Raw genomic sequence first — 15,971 nt, forward strand, 5'->3', positions numbered from 1 at the left:
TTAGTATTGTTTAACACAATTGTACTTATTAACATTTAACTATTTACAAAATAATTTTAATATTTTTGCTTTGGAAAATTTATTTTTTAAAATAGCGTATCTCAGAAATACACGCGACCTTTCTTGTTGGTGCAGAAGGCGCGCCCGCTGGAATGTTAATGGTACCAACTCAAAAAATGTCAACCAGTATTCAGTGGTCTTAACCACTCCACTACTTTTCTGCCAACTTAACAAAAGAAACTATTTCATAAGAGACAGGCATTAAGACAAATTTTTTCATGGGATACTTTCACCTGGAATGAAACTTTTTACATACTTTCTTGTGAATGCTTTTATAGTGAGAGACTTCTTTAAACACATAGCAATCTACTGCAATCATAAACCTACATCTCTGAATTCAAGGATTCTTCCCCTTCCATTTATCAGTAGATAAGTGGCACACAGACGAATTTGAGATATCATGTTCTCAAACCAGAAGTCTTTTCAAAACAATTTCTGAAGTCTTAGATGTGCCAGGAAAAAACTGCATTCAATCAAGCTTTTATATCTTTTAATCCTCTCTCATATGTTATTGACTGGAGCTAGACAATTAAAAATTTGATCATTTACATTTCTTACCACTAGATCTACAGTCTCATTTATCCACACCTACAACCACTACAAATTGCATAATCTTTGGTGTTTCAATATTGAGCATTATATTAAAGTAAGAAGCTTAATGAAGATAAAAATGCTTAGGAATCCATGACTTAAATACTTCTAATTTCAAAAATAAAATAATAGTCAGACAACAAATGATGACAAAACCCAAATTCTCACACAGGATGAAAAAAATGCACTTAATCATATTGTTTCAACTATTTAAGCTTCTCCAACATATTGTCGACTAAAGCTAAATGTTTAATTATTTGCATATCTTAGCTACATCCACAATTTGCATAAACACACAGCTTTCTCTTCTTACAGTTTCAAATACAGTATTGAGCAATGTGCAAGGAAAATGAGTTTCTTCAAAATCCACAATCAATATGCTTCCAATTCCAAAAATAAATTAATCATCAATAAGCTAAAACATTTGAAAAATAAAAGCACACTAAAATACTTTCCCTCTGTTCTTTTTTTTTTTTTTTTTTTTTTTTTTTTTTTTTTTTTAATGTAAATAATTGCATTTAATAAATTAGAGAACATAATTCTGAAACAGCTTCAAAAATAATTTTGACACATTTTAAACAGGCTGGCTTTTTGGCAACAGAAAACATTTTCCCTGGTGATGGCAGAAATAGCTGCAACAAATTAAAATCATCAATAAATGGTAACCGTTGGCAGACATTAATAAAAAACATTAAAAGTATTTAATTAATTAGTAACACTTATTATTTAACGAAATTATAATACAAATTTTAATTGTTTTAAATAAATAAAAAATTTTATATAACTTATAAAAAAATAATTATTACACTAACTAGCATGCAATTCTAATAATTGAAAGAGAATAAGTATTCAATTTCTGTTTGTTTATGTTGAAATTTTTCAACATGCTTAATCTTTAATATTAAAAATAAAGTAAATAAGTATTTTTAAAAAAATTCTCATTAGCCTATTTTTCGAAGTCCACCAATAGCTAAGCTTTATTACTGAAGCCAATGAGCCATGACTAATCACCAGTCACAACTTGCCTTACATACAGTGGCTCACAAAAGTTGTACTGTTCATACACCTACAAGTTTCAGCTAAATATTGCTTTATTCATAAATAAAAATTTATATTTGAGAATGAGAATTTTTCAATAATATCTATAAATTTCTCTTAGGAAAAATACATTAGCGTTTTTATGAACATAGCAAAACTTTTTTTTTTTTTTTTTGAAAAATCAGTAATTAAAAAGTGGCACTAAAGTCACCCCACAAAAGTCTTCCTATACTTTAAAGAAATCTGCACATATTATTTAGTAAATATTATAGTATTTCTGTTAGTCAGTAGATTGTAGGATATCTTGGAGCTTATGACAGCTTTCAAATATCTGAGCATAGAGTTCACCAGAGTTTTTAGGGGGAGGGTAATATGTGCATTAATATTCCCCCATTCTTCTACCATTCCTGTTTTTAGTTCAGTTTACATTTTTATGTTGTGTATTCATGCTCTAAAATGTAATTTTCTCTAAATATGTTCAATCGGGTTTTAATCTAGTGATTGAGGTGGTGGTTTTAGAACTTGTGGATAATTATAGACACACCAAAGGCAAATGTTGAGGGCAATGTACTTAGGATTGTTACCCTGATTAAAAAAAAAAAAAAAAAAAAAAGTTGTTTTCAATACCCAAATTTGTGGGGAGGATAATTTTTAATTACATTTTAAAATATTTAAATAAACAGCATGGTTCAATATTCCACCAATAAATACTAAATTACCTAATCCTGATTCTGACATGCACAAGGACACTTCCAACGCCAAACTTTACTGTACTAATCAAGATCTTCGGATTAAGTTCCTCATTTTTCCTTCTCCATAAAATTTATATGCACATCAGAAACAATGTTAAATTTGTTTTCATCTGCAAATAAGACTTGATTCCAATATGCTTTGGGCTTATTTATCGTGCAAAATAAAGGGAAAAAAAATATGCTTTTTTTCTTTTTCACTTGCAAAAAATTTTCGAGCAAAGCGGCCATGTAGTCCAGCTGATCTGAGTACTCGTCAAACAGTTTCAAATGAAACTGAAGTAGAAAATTTTTCAGTAAATTCTGTAGAAATCTTTACAGCACTCAAAAATGTGGATTTTTCACAAATTTTCTAATGATAAATCTCTGATAATGTTGTATTAACTTTGCCAGATGACATCTTCTTACTTTAATTTCAATCCAGTTTTCTTCTTTAACGCGTTTTATCACATACAGCACAATAGAATGGGATAAATTTACTAATTTAGCGATATCTTGGATCTATTTTCTACCCTTCTGATGAAAAATTCTCAATTTTTTAGTGATATTTGTTGACGACTACAACAAACTTTTAAATATTAATTAAATTACAATGAAGTAAGCAAGCAAATAACAAAGCCAAACGAATTTTTAAATGTCATTAAAATGAAAGAAAAAAAGTGTCAGAGTATAATTTCATTTTATGAAAATGTTTCAGTGTAAGATCACTTTTGTGGTGTGTTTTATCTACGACTCCTTACATTTTCAATTCTACAAAAGGAAAATAGGTCAGTATTAAAAAAAAGAAAAGTTTGGTTTTATGCAAAATCGAATGGAGAGGATATGAAAAAAATATTGGGCTTTATATCTGAATTTAATTCCAGACTACACCACTTTTTCTATAAATTCTTAAACTGTCCAAACACTTTTGGGAGCTACCTTTTCATAAGTAGTTGCACATTTAGGAAGTTACTCGGGGGGAGAGAATGAATGTTATTAGTTGACATCTTTAACCCTCTCGCTACATATCCCGCGATTTCCAAGGGCAACATAAAAGTAGCAAAATTTTTGCAACCTGCGATTTCTGCGGGGATGCATATTTTTCATTTATTTAACTGCGCAACCTGCTCTTTTCCTGTTCATGGTTTTGTTTCGGCTTTTCTGTGATGTTTAATTATTTATTCAGAACTGGGTTAACAGATGGCATTAGTCGTCCATTGGCATTTTGCTCGATATATACCTCTCAATTCATTCAAGAAAGAAACTCGTAGACATTGTGCTGTTTGTTTCTAAAAAAAGAACTGAAACTGGCAAAAAAATTCTCAAAAAAAAACGCATATTTGGTGCAAAGATGGCGAGATAGGATGCCTCGAGCCTTGTTTCGAAGTTTATTATATAACACTTCATTTCTAATAAATGTTTTATAAATATTTTGCGTATTTTCATTAGTATATATGTTTTACCATTATATTTTATAAAACTTAATCATTATTCTTCAGTTTAAAGTTTCCGACAACCTTTTTGTATGAGCTAATTCTATACTGAAAAAAAAAACTCTTTTACAAAAACTTTTTATACATTTTAACTCTAAAATATATGTAGGGCTGAAATGTGTAATTAAAAAATTACGCAATTTTCAAACCTATACTCATAAAAAAATTACACAGCGAGAGGGTTAATACTGTTATATTTAGTTCTAAAAACTGTACGACAATATACTCAGTTTAGAATTTTTATATACATACAGGAATTACTGAAAAGTTATAGCAGAATGTGTCAAGTATAAGAAAATTGTTAATGTGAAATAGAATGGTGATAATAAGTAGCATGGAAGCCTACCTCCTGGTAAAAAAAAGTGATAGAAATACATAGTTTTTAATTTAACTACACTTGCATTTTTATTTATTCACAACAAAATAAAAAATTCTTTGGATTTTGAAATAGCAGATAATTTAACTGCCTGTTACAGATTACGGCATGAAGTTCAATATTCTTTTTCTTATTTGGAAAGAGGCAGAGGGTATTTTTGTAAAGTTTTTTTTTTTTTTTCCTTCTTACTGGTGAAAGAAATTTCAATCCATATCAGTTTACTATAATGAGAGGTCTGAAACTCAAATATCGGTTTTCAGAAAACTGCACTTTTTTATACAAATGAACTTTTCTACAAATTTTCCAAAATTCTGGAGATAAAAAAAAGTAATTGAATTAAATAATTTCAATTACCTGCATGCATAAGTGCAAAATGTGTTAAAACATAGACAAATTTTCAAACATTGGAGTCATCCAGAAAGTTCTGTGGTTTTTATAATTCTACATTCAATTATTTTGTTAGCTCTGATACGGAATGATTTTGATTGAGGCAGATTTTTAATTAATAATTAAATATAACCCTGCTCATGCTCATAATTCTAGGGTGGCTTGTGGAATAATTCATAATTCTAGGGTGGCTTGTGGAATAAACAAACATTTTTTTTTAATCATTATGTATAGTGCTAAGAATGGAGAATCTAAGTTCATTTTCGTCATATAAGCTCCTTTGTTTCCTTAAAAAAGGGAAAAATTCTAGCCAGACTGCTTATGAAATGTGTGCTGTATATGGAAAAAAAGCTGTTTTTATTGACACTGTTAAAAGGTAGTTTGAGAATTTTTTAAGAATGAAAATTTCAGCCTTGAAGATGATGCCCATTCTCTGCAAGATTCTTGAAAATGATGCCCTTTCTCTGTAAACAAGGACCTATTAAAAGACGCTTTCTCTGAAAATCCACATTATACAGTCCAGGAATTATAGGACATAATAAAACTATTTTGACAAATTCAGTACATGATCATATGAAAAAGAGTGAGTTTCTAACAGACTATAAGGTAGGTACGGGTACCCTGTACTTTACCAGAGCAGAATATGCTTGTTGAAATTTCAGCATGCAATTCTTTGCCAAAAAAATATTAAAAAGCTTTTTCTTAAATGCCTCATAACTCAAGATGAAATGTGGATATTATACTACTAAAAAAAAAATATCACAGGTTTAGCCAAAAGAACTTCATTTAGTAACACTGAGAGGCAGCTGCATTACAAAAAAGTAATGCTCTGTGTATGGTGGGACTACAAGGAAATTGTATGCTGTGAATTGTTGCCACCAAATTAGATAATAAATTTGAAAATTACTGTTCCTAAATGGTAGTTTTAAAAGCAGAATCCAAAGCAAAGCATGCAGGACTTACCAATCATCTATGTATTAACTTCCATTATGACAATGTTCAGTACTAAATTTTAATGAATATCAAAGACTTGAATGTCAAAGTATGGCTGAGATATTTTATGTCATTTCCCTTCCCAATATTCATCAAACCTTGCTCCTTGAGATTTATATCTCTTATGGTAATTTTAAAATTTATGAACCACCTGGAGTCCAAACAGTACCTCTTTATGAATAAACTTATTGACTTATTTTTTTAAAAAAAGGGAATTTTCTGGCTGCAGTGATATAGCAAAAAGAAAATTTAAAAAAAGAAAAAGAAAAAGAAATGCTGCTTATGTAATTCAATGAAATTTTCATATGTTTCTGTACTATTTCATTTGCGTTTATCATTAAAAAAAAACGTTCCAGATGATGCAACACTATTTTTTTCAATTTTAACTTATAAGATAATTTTTACAAATTAAATTTCTTTAATTATGAACATTAGTTGGAAATAAACTTACAAAATGAAGATCACATAATATAATATAAATAGCACTGTTCAGATTTAAATGCTATTTTTAATACATGAGCTTTTCCGAATGTTATACTTACAGAGATAATATAGATTGCCCTTCCCGTACTAAGAATGCCTTAAAACCATTAAAAGAAGAGTAATAATCAAAATCTACTCCAGCAGCTGGCAAATCACAGGAAGCTCTTGTGGCTGTTAGTATAGAGCGTAGAGCATCCTGAATGAGAAGAAAGATTAGAATTAAATAATTTAATAGTCTGAAAAAGCATCATGATCTACCATGACAATAATCAAAGTAAAAACAGCAGGATAATCAAACACACACAAAAAAGTAATTTTATGTCACTAGATTAATAATTCAATTCAATTAAATCAAGTTATAAGTAAATTTAAAAGAGAAATTGAGTAAAATAAGCTGTTATTTTTTTAAATAATTTATCCATTTTTAAACAAAATTGCCACAAGCTAGTACTCTAATATATGTCAATGAAATGTACTTCTGTTCATCAAAACCTACAAAAAAAAATATTTTCGCTAATTTTAAACGAATTTTTGGTAAATTCTGAGTTAATTACTATTTTGGCATACACATAGTTATTCCCTAAAATCCCTTTTTCTAAACTGAAATTATATATAGTTCATAGAAATTTATTTGCTATTAACACACAGTTTTGTATACAAATACAGAAATCAATTTTCAACACCAAATACTTTAAATAGCACATAATTTTTGTTTATATTTTATTTGTTATTTTATGTGTTATTCACAATTGCACATTTCACACTCAAATTATTAAATATTAAATGAAACTGCATCAATATGCAGTTTACAATAAAACAATGAACAATTGTTTGACAATAAGAAAGTATTTTATTGTAATACTGCATATTTCAATAAAACAATGAACAATTGTTTGACAATAAGAAAGTATTTTATTGTAATACTGCATATTACAATAAAATACTTTCTTATTGTCAAAAAAATATTATATTGCACAAAATTCTAAAAATCATAATGAATGTTTAATAGCAACCAAAAAGAAATCAGTTATCCCCTAACTGACAATGGAGGTTATATAACAGCCAGGTTAAAAAAAAAAAAGGTGTCAAAATGTTGACCAGTGTAATTCTACCCCACAACCTTCCCTCTCCCAATCCCTGAAACCTTTCAGGCATTGGGTAGAGTGGACTTTAAGGTACCCGGTGTATTATGGTGAAGTTGTTGTTTGATTTATTGCCAAGTTGTTGTTTCATTTATTGTAGCCTGAGTAGTTGAATGTTATGGAAACCCTATTGTGACGTAATCGGGTGCATGATTCTAGGAAATTTTGAATCTTGGGATGTTTTGTAAGCATTTTTGCGGTGTGTGAAAATTGTTTAGATGGATTTGAATGGGTTTGTAGAAAGAAAGGTTCAGATGGTCACTATGTGAAGCGTTCGATAAGAAAGAGTACCTGGTTTGAAAAAAGTCATTTGAGTATGATTGATATTTTGATTTTTACGTGGCTCTGGGTGTACGAAGCGAACTTGAAAATCATGGTAAGTGAATATTTGCTTTTGGTAGTGCTTAAATGTATAACATGTTTTTCCTTTTTTATGTTATTTTATTCTTTGGTTTAAAATGTATTTTACTGAGATTATGTATTTTTGTTTGCCTATATTGTAGAATTTGGTGCTCCTTTGACTTTTCAAGTGAAAATATATCGATGTGTACATGGACAAAGTAAAGGGAGCACACAATGCAAGTTTGTGCAATTCTGGGATTTTTTTTAAGTGAAAATAGGTCGACGTGTACATGGATAAAGTTAAAAGTGTGCGCAATGCCATTTTTGTGCAATTGAGGGATTTTTTTTAAAGTGAAAATAGGTTGACGTGTACATAGATAAAGTCAAAGGAGTGCGCAATGCCATTTTTGTGCAATTCGGGGGTTTTTTTTTAAGTGAAAATAAGTCGATGTGTACATGCGATACCAAGTTGTGCAATTGTGTCTTGTTATTTTGGCTTTGTGTAGCGGCAATTTTTGGCACAAAAATTGCCGCTTCTCAAGCCAAAATAACAAGTCAAAGAATTGCACAAAATCGGTATCCATGTGCCGCCAAAAGTCGCCAAGGGATAATCTAAACTAACTTTTACCCAGGCATTATTTGCAAAGTAGTTTATCCAGTGATGTGTATGGAAATCACAGGAAGCTTTTAATTATTTATGTCAGACTGAATAAAGACAGAACACCCTTAACTCTTTCACATCGAAGTCACCCAAAACGTCTGACCCTTCAGACATTCCTGATGCCTGAATAATTTTCTACCCATCGCTTTATTGAGACTATAATTTTTTCAAAGTTTTATTTCATTATGTTTCAGATGGCATTTTACTTGGGAAGAAGTTGCACATAAACAGGAATGGTGCCAAAAAAAATTGCCAGTTTTTGCCGTGGGGGACCTGAAATATACTCTTTCCTGGACTAATGATATTCAGCATGCGAGAAATGAAGACCTAAAAGTAGTGAAATATCTTTCCCTATCATCAGAACATAGTCCAAATTAGACCTTTGCAAAAAGCAGCTAATATATATTTCAGCAGTAACACCATCATGACTTATGCTGTACCAGCTTGTGCAGCTGTTATGAAAATAGACATTAATAAACTACAAATAGTACAAAGCAGGTTTCTATGAAACATCCTAAATGCTCACATCTATGTGAAAAATAGTCTCTTTCATATACATTTAAAAATTTTTTCATCAGTGAATTCCTGAAGAAATCTAATGAAAAATTCTTCAAAAGTGCCTATGATCATGAGCCTATGAAGTACTTTGATGTATTTCATTACGAAATATTGGATGATGATAAATATCCACAGCCATTAGCAGCACATCTGCTGGGTCAAAACCAAACCCTCTCCAGATTAACTTGCCTAAACGAACTATTACTGTATTACAGTAAAAGTCCAGATATCTAGCATATTTTTTTTTTTTCCTCTGAAAAATTTAGCAAATGAGAGATTTGTAATGCCATTACAGAGCTTGTAATATTATTAACACATATTCATTATTGCCAGTTTGATTTAGCGGCAATAATACTATCGTGTAAAATTCATTTTGGTTTATTGTAAATTCGATTAATATTTGATAAGAAAATTTAATTTTTGTACAGATGGATACGTTACATTTTTTCCTTGAATTTTGAAAAAGTTATTAATATTTAAGCTGCATGAAGTACTGTGAAAATCGCTTAACACGAAACCGAGGGACAGTCCATTAATGCCGAAACGTTCTCAAACATTTCACTAAGTGTCAGCTCAATTTCAATATTCTCCTTCTACATTTCTTTTGGTGCCAAAGAATCTGATACTTTTGAGAATCGTACATGACGAAAACAATTTTACACATTCGTTCTTAGAGTTCATTCTTATAGTTCTTAGAGAGAATTTTACACATTCGTTCGTACACATTCGTTCTTAGAGTCACTGAATTCCATGCAGAGTGCAACATATGAACCAAACTCGCACTGTGATGTACTCATCACCAAATTCCAAAGCCAATTGATGAGAGATCAGATGCTTGTGTGGCATTTGTAAAAAGGTGAAAGTAGTTTACAGAGTTCGTACACATTTGTGCACACGGAAATGAAGTACTTTTAAGGACCATTAATGAAAAAAATTAAAGACCTATGAGCAAATGGGAACTGAATAAATTCAATGGTACTTATGTATTATCGCAACCAGGTTGGCGCGATTTGTAAGTTTGAGTAAAAAAGTATGAATAGAAAGAAAATGTACATTTATTAATTACAGATAATTTTCAATACAGTTTTTTATATTATTTTGTTTTAAAATATAAAATAGCAATTAAACCCTTCCGGTTTCGAATGTGAATAAGTTGCAGAATTATTTTTTCAGCGGAAATCTTTTGGCTATTGCTTTTAGCACTGATTGAAAACCGTCTTCGCCATTAACAGCTTGAGCTTGGCGCCATATAAATTCGATAAGGTATGAGTCAAGATGATGACGGGCTGTTCCTCTCTGCTTTTTGTAGCGCCATTTTGCCTCGCAGGCAGATCCCAATACCAATACCCAATATTTCAGGGCATTCAATCTAACCAGTAAGTAAAATAATTTCTTTACGAAAAACTACTACGTATAACACGTAGGGTTGCCGTAAGTAGGGTCGCCAAATTTGGCGATTTATGCGAATTTTGGCCTGGTTGCGTTAATACGTAAGTACCAATTCAATTAAAAATATTATCTATGCCTGAACTTCTTTTGTAATGCCATCCTAAAAAAAAATATATAGATCCATAAGTAGGATGCATTATTATTAAACATATCTTAATTAACATTATTATTAATAAGTTTGAGAATAAAATAAACTTTACGAAATTTATAAAGTAACATTACATATTTTATACTTGGACATATTTAAAAAAAGATAAGTGACATTTTATTTACATTTTACTAACAATTAGCTTTTTGTTGATTTTTTTTTATTTCAATGTCTCATTTTGTCACATACTCACTCAGTCTAGAGGTTTAGTAAATAGTAAACAGATTTTTATGTCAAGAAGCACAGGTTAAAATGAGAAGCAAAATCATAATCAGGATGATTCATAACAAAAGATTGGCTGTTGTCACTGTTGCCTAGAGAGAGACCTACTAATCAGAACAAACCTGAAAGGCCTGAGGCACGGTTGGCAAGTTCTTAAAGTTAGCTGGGCTCCGTCCAATGCAGTTAGTGTCTTAGCTTCGTGTAGAGTTCCAGGGGTTGTGACTCAGATAATATAATTGTTATTAAAGCACCAGATGTGATAAGTTGTTTTTCACTATTTTAAGTCTCATTAGATGCAAAGAATAAGTTTTACATGAATTTTTACATTTTTGTATTTTATCTTGTCACAACAGTAAGGGTTAATGAAAGGCAATAACTCGCTTTAATATGCAGAGATAATTTTTAAGGGTAAGCAGCTAATTATAAGTAATTAAATTAGGAATTAGGTATTAGATAACCTTAGCCACTATGGATTTACCACGGCCACTATTAAATTTTATTTATTTTTTTAACATATATTTGTTAAAAAAGCCCTCTTAAAAATCATAGTCTAATAAAATTTCACAGTTTAAAATACCTGTAATTTATGACATTGATTCTAAAACGATATTAGGATAATTACACATTAAAAGCTACAAAACATTTATTATGTTTTGTAGCAATAACACTCGACATATTTATGTGTCTTTAATTTGAAGCCTTCCCAGACATTTTGGCTAATTTACATATACAAAATATACAAAAGAATGTCCTCACTATTTTCTGCATGTTTTATCTCCTAACTTGTCAGCCTCTTCACAATATACCTATGAGGGTTTATTTGATCTAGTAAAAGTTAAATAGTCCAACCCCCCCTTCGGCAGATGTGAAGCAAATTATCGCTATGTCTGAAAGTAACTACAAAGTCAGACAAAGGTTTAAATAAGCTTCTTATTTAAGAGCTTAGAACATAGAGGCATGTTCTTATGCTAAAAAAAATCAATTTCAGCTCGTGGTGATGTAATTAAACAAGAAGAGTCTTCCACATTTCCTTTTCATTTTAGAATTTTTGGATTTAATTAACATTTTATGTTATTTTAAATAAACTAAATGCATTTAGAATGTATAGAAAAAGCTGCTAATTCTTTAGTAATATGAACATTCAGAAGAAATATAAAATAATATATAATAAGGTCCAGTTACAGAGTTGATGTGGCATAATTTTTAGAATTTAGTGACACACCGAGCAAAAAAATCTAGAAAGGGCAAAACTTTTAGAATTTAGAACAGGCATTGGAAGCAGAATTTATAAAGGCACCAGGCAGCAGAATTTAAGATCACAGAGACTGCATCAGGTGGGAGAATGCCTAGTGCCTTCCATCCCTGTATATGATGCATTAAGACATATTAGATGAATCTTTTAAATTGTCAGTTTTCAATTCCATTATTAGTAAAAAAATTCCTTTCTATAATGCTTATCTATTTGATATGATTAAAAGCATTTTTGATATTTTCCATGCTTAAGTCTTGCAAAAAGTAGAGAAAATAAAGGGAAGATAAAAATGTTAAGAAAAAGATTCTAGTACCAGGAGTAAAACATTAAACTATACATTTTTCATTGTTCTTCTAGACGTTCTCCAAAAAATAAGAAATTACGTGTTGATATCATGGAGACATTTTTCATTTTGTCACATTTTTCTGGAAACTTTTAGAATTGTGGGTCTATAAATCTTGCCTTCATATCTTTCTAAACTCCAAGCTGCAATGTCTAAAATCCTAAAGAAAAATTACTCCTACCAATGCTGTAAGGTCAATAAAAAAGTGATATCAATTATTCTTGAAAACGGTTTTATGGAACAAAAGTGCTTAATCATGATGAAGATAAGGTGCGAAATTGGGAGAAAATGCAGAATCGCCCACTGCTTGCCGCATTTTTAAGAATTGCACATACACAGTATCATCCATGTACACGTCGACCTATTTTCACTTAAAAAAACATCCTCGAATTGCACAAAAATTGCATTGCACGCACTCTTGACTTTATCCATGTACACTGCTAAAGTTCTAGCTAGTAACCTTTATCGCCTTACCAATATGTCTCCAAACTACCTGTTACCATATTCCAAAGATTAGCCTTTTGTTCATTTCCAGAAGGGATATCTTTTCATGTTAGGCGACTTTTGTTTCGTGTTAAAAGAAACAAAATGCATGAAAATACATAATAGTTTATTGGAACTGTCGTATTATTTTGTGTTAACCGATACTTCGTCTTAAAACGTTTTCGTGTTAAATGTAGTTTCGAAGTGAAGAATCCGGGCATCAACAAAAGCCACCATAGCTGACTTAAAAAGAATAAATGGTGGGGATGTAACTTCACATCTAAACAATAACATTATTTCTCATTTTCCATTTATGCCAGCTTCTTCGTACACTGTTTTATACAAGTACACTAAATTAAAATAAGTTTTTATCTCTTTCTTCTGTTTAATATTGTGTTCTCTCTCTCTCTCTCTCTTTTTTTTTACATTTGATATTCTCCATACATTTTGGGTAACGAATCTGTACACAAAGTACTGTTGAGTTAACCTTTTGCGGCCGGGGCTTTGGTAGCAGTAAAAGCTACCAAAGGACGGGAAATCTTGAGCTGAATGCTTTCCCCCCTTTAAGAAATCACCTCCTATTTGCAACAAAGATTCTTGTGTGTAGTTTAACGGATTTTCAGAGGGGTGCATTTATGTCGCAAAAGGAAGACCTTTGAAAGAGATAAGTGGTTAAAACCCCAGGGACGTCAAATTTGACATTTCAGCCTGGAAAATGGGGGAAAAAGACAAGGCCACTAAAGTGGACAACCCCGTCTTTTCAAAGAGAGGACTCTATGGCCACTATAATGGCCATCCCGTCTTCAAAAGGTTGAGTAGACTGAAGGGTGTCCCTTGGATTACCGTTAAGTTGTTTCATTTATGGTAACCTGATTAGTTGAGTGCTATGGAAACCCTATTAGGATGTAATTGGTTGCATGATTGCAGTGAATTTGAATGATGTGATAGATTTTGGTACGTAGTTATTTTGTGGTTTACACCAGCGGTTCTTAAAGTTTTTTCAGTCGCGACCCCTTTTTATCACTGAGATTTTTTTGTGACCCCCAGGACCCCATAAGTATTGCGCAAATACCACACATGCATGAGTGAAACTGTCAATTTTTTCACTTGTTCTGGAATATACCAGGGCTGTGGAAGTCAGTAGGTAAAATGACCAACTCCGACTTCTGGAACTTTAAAGACTCCAACTCCCTCATAAATATATAATGTAAACATATACATATGAGTTACAGCTTATTTTTTTAATATAAAAGAAGTAATAGATGCTACAAGAAAAAATTTGTAGCATAGCAAATTATTTATATTAATTAGCATTTATTATGAAATCTAAAAACTGGCATTAGTTATTTTTAAGAAACAATATAACTTCTTTTAACATTTCAGGATAGATTTTTATAAGTTCTAAAAGAGGTGTCTTGCAAGCTCAATCATATTTCTCTATTTTCTCATAGGCAGTGTAGAAATCTTGTTTGTATTTTTCATTTTTATATCTAAAGGCTCTTGGTTCTTTATTTTTATTCGCTTTGCCTTAGCCTTTTCAATATTATCCAAAAATAATTCTCAAAATTTAATTCATCACTGGAAGAGGATCATACAGACTTAATTGCAGTGTCTGCAGTTTGACTGTCCTGATTCGAATTCTCCAATTGTCCTGTGAATAATTTCATTCTTAATAAAAGTTCATAGGTGGCTTTCTTTGGCTTTTTAATTGGTTCGTCATCCAAGAAAATTAGATGTTTTAGATCTACATATTGAACCCAGCAAGATCTCATCGTCTAGCAAACTAGTTTCTCTTTTCTTCATTGAAGAAATGATTCCTTCTGCAATAAACCCTCAATTTCAGAAAGAACAAATATCCCATTCTTCCATTCTCGCCTCCTGTCAGTTCTTCAGATTGCAGCCTTTTTTGTGGCTATTTACGGCGTAGAAAGAAGAGTTTCCAATTCTGAAAGATTATTCCACAGTCTTCTTGTTAGTGAAACATTAGAGATATCTACATCTTCTAAAAAAAGTCCTTAATTCTAAAAACCTCTTTATTATCAAATATGTACTTTCTTATCACGTTGCTTGATCAATAATTGCTCCTTTTCCTGCTTTCTTCCTAAGAATGGCATCAATTTTGGGAGTTTTTGCTGCTATCCTAAATTTACCAGTGAGATTTGTAACTAAATGAATCAGTTTAATCACTAATGGCAAATATCACATCCATCCTCCTTCCTTATATTTATTTATTAATATGTCAATAAAATAGAAAATAACTATTTATTAATGTATATAGTCCATAAATAATTAACAATGTCGTCAAACATGTGAAATATTCCCATACAAATAAAAACCTTTTTAATAAATGTATGTAAAATTGGCAATAAATGTAAAATTGTTCACAAACATAACTAACAGAAAATTATAAAAGTTTTTAACTGGTTTAATCCTAGTATCCGGTGCACACGGGGTTTGGTGACTTTATGATGAGCAGTAAAAATGGGACATATACGATGAGTAGTTAACGGGTCATTCAAAGAAAATATATAGTTAAACATAGTATACACTATGTATATAGTATATATACTATGTATATACACACTTAGTATATAGTGTATATATAGACGTTCTTTGGATCATTTTTGGTGTTGGCGATAATTTTCAAAGTCGCGCCAAGGCTGCACCGTAAACTAGGCTTTTCTTAAGTGGTAGTCATAAGACCGTCTAGGACCGGATTATGATTTCTAGAGACTAAGCATAAGGTGACCAGATTTTAACATTGGTAAAGCGGGACACCATTGACCGGGGAAGGGAGTTCTTGATTAAAAATTTGGTATACATGGAGCAACTAAAATTTCATAGAACGCAAAAATAGTATTGCAATATATTTTTTTTAATTTCAACATAAGTACAATTTACAAATATATATTGTACTTTCAGAAATGCTGTGTGCTTGGTTTAATCCTAGTATCCGGTGCACACGGAATTTGGCTACTTTTGGCTACTTTTATGATGAGCAGTAAAAACGGGACATATACGACGAGTAGTAAACGGGTTTATGATGAGCAGTAAAAACGGGACATATACGACGAGTAGTAAACGGGTTTATGATGAGCAGTAAAAACGGGACATATACGACGAGTAGTAAACGGGTTTATGATGAGCAGTAAAAACGGGACATATACGACGAGTAGTAAACGAGTATTCAAAGAATATATATAGTTATACATAGTATATACT

At 31.0% G+C, this 15,971-nt stretch overlaps 1 protein-coding gene across 2 annotated transcripts in view; it reads right to left on the minus strand.

Annotated features, from left to right (window-relative positions):
- Rrp6 (exosome component Rrp6) overlaps positions 1–15,971 on the minus strand; it is a 103,357-nt gene that overhangs the window by 86,817 nt on the left and 569 nt on the right. For both annotated transcript variants that reach the window (XM_085827462.1, XM_085827463.1), the window contains exon 2: positions 6,209–6,345. In XM_085827462.1, the coding sequence (XP_085683588.1) occupies positions 6,209–6,345 (137 nt within the window). The remainder of the gene's footprint in view (positions 1–6,208; positions 6,346–15,971) is intronic.

The sequence above is a fragment of the Stegodyphus dumicola genome, chromosome 12, assembly GCF_044657685.1.
Source record: "Stegodyphus dumicola isolate Sdum_Otavi_A_Nest chromosome 12, ASM4465768v1".
NCBI classification, from domain to species: Eukaryota; Metazoa; Arthropoda; class Arachnida; order Araneae; family Eresidae; genus Stegodyphus; species Stegodyphus dumicola.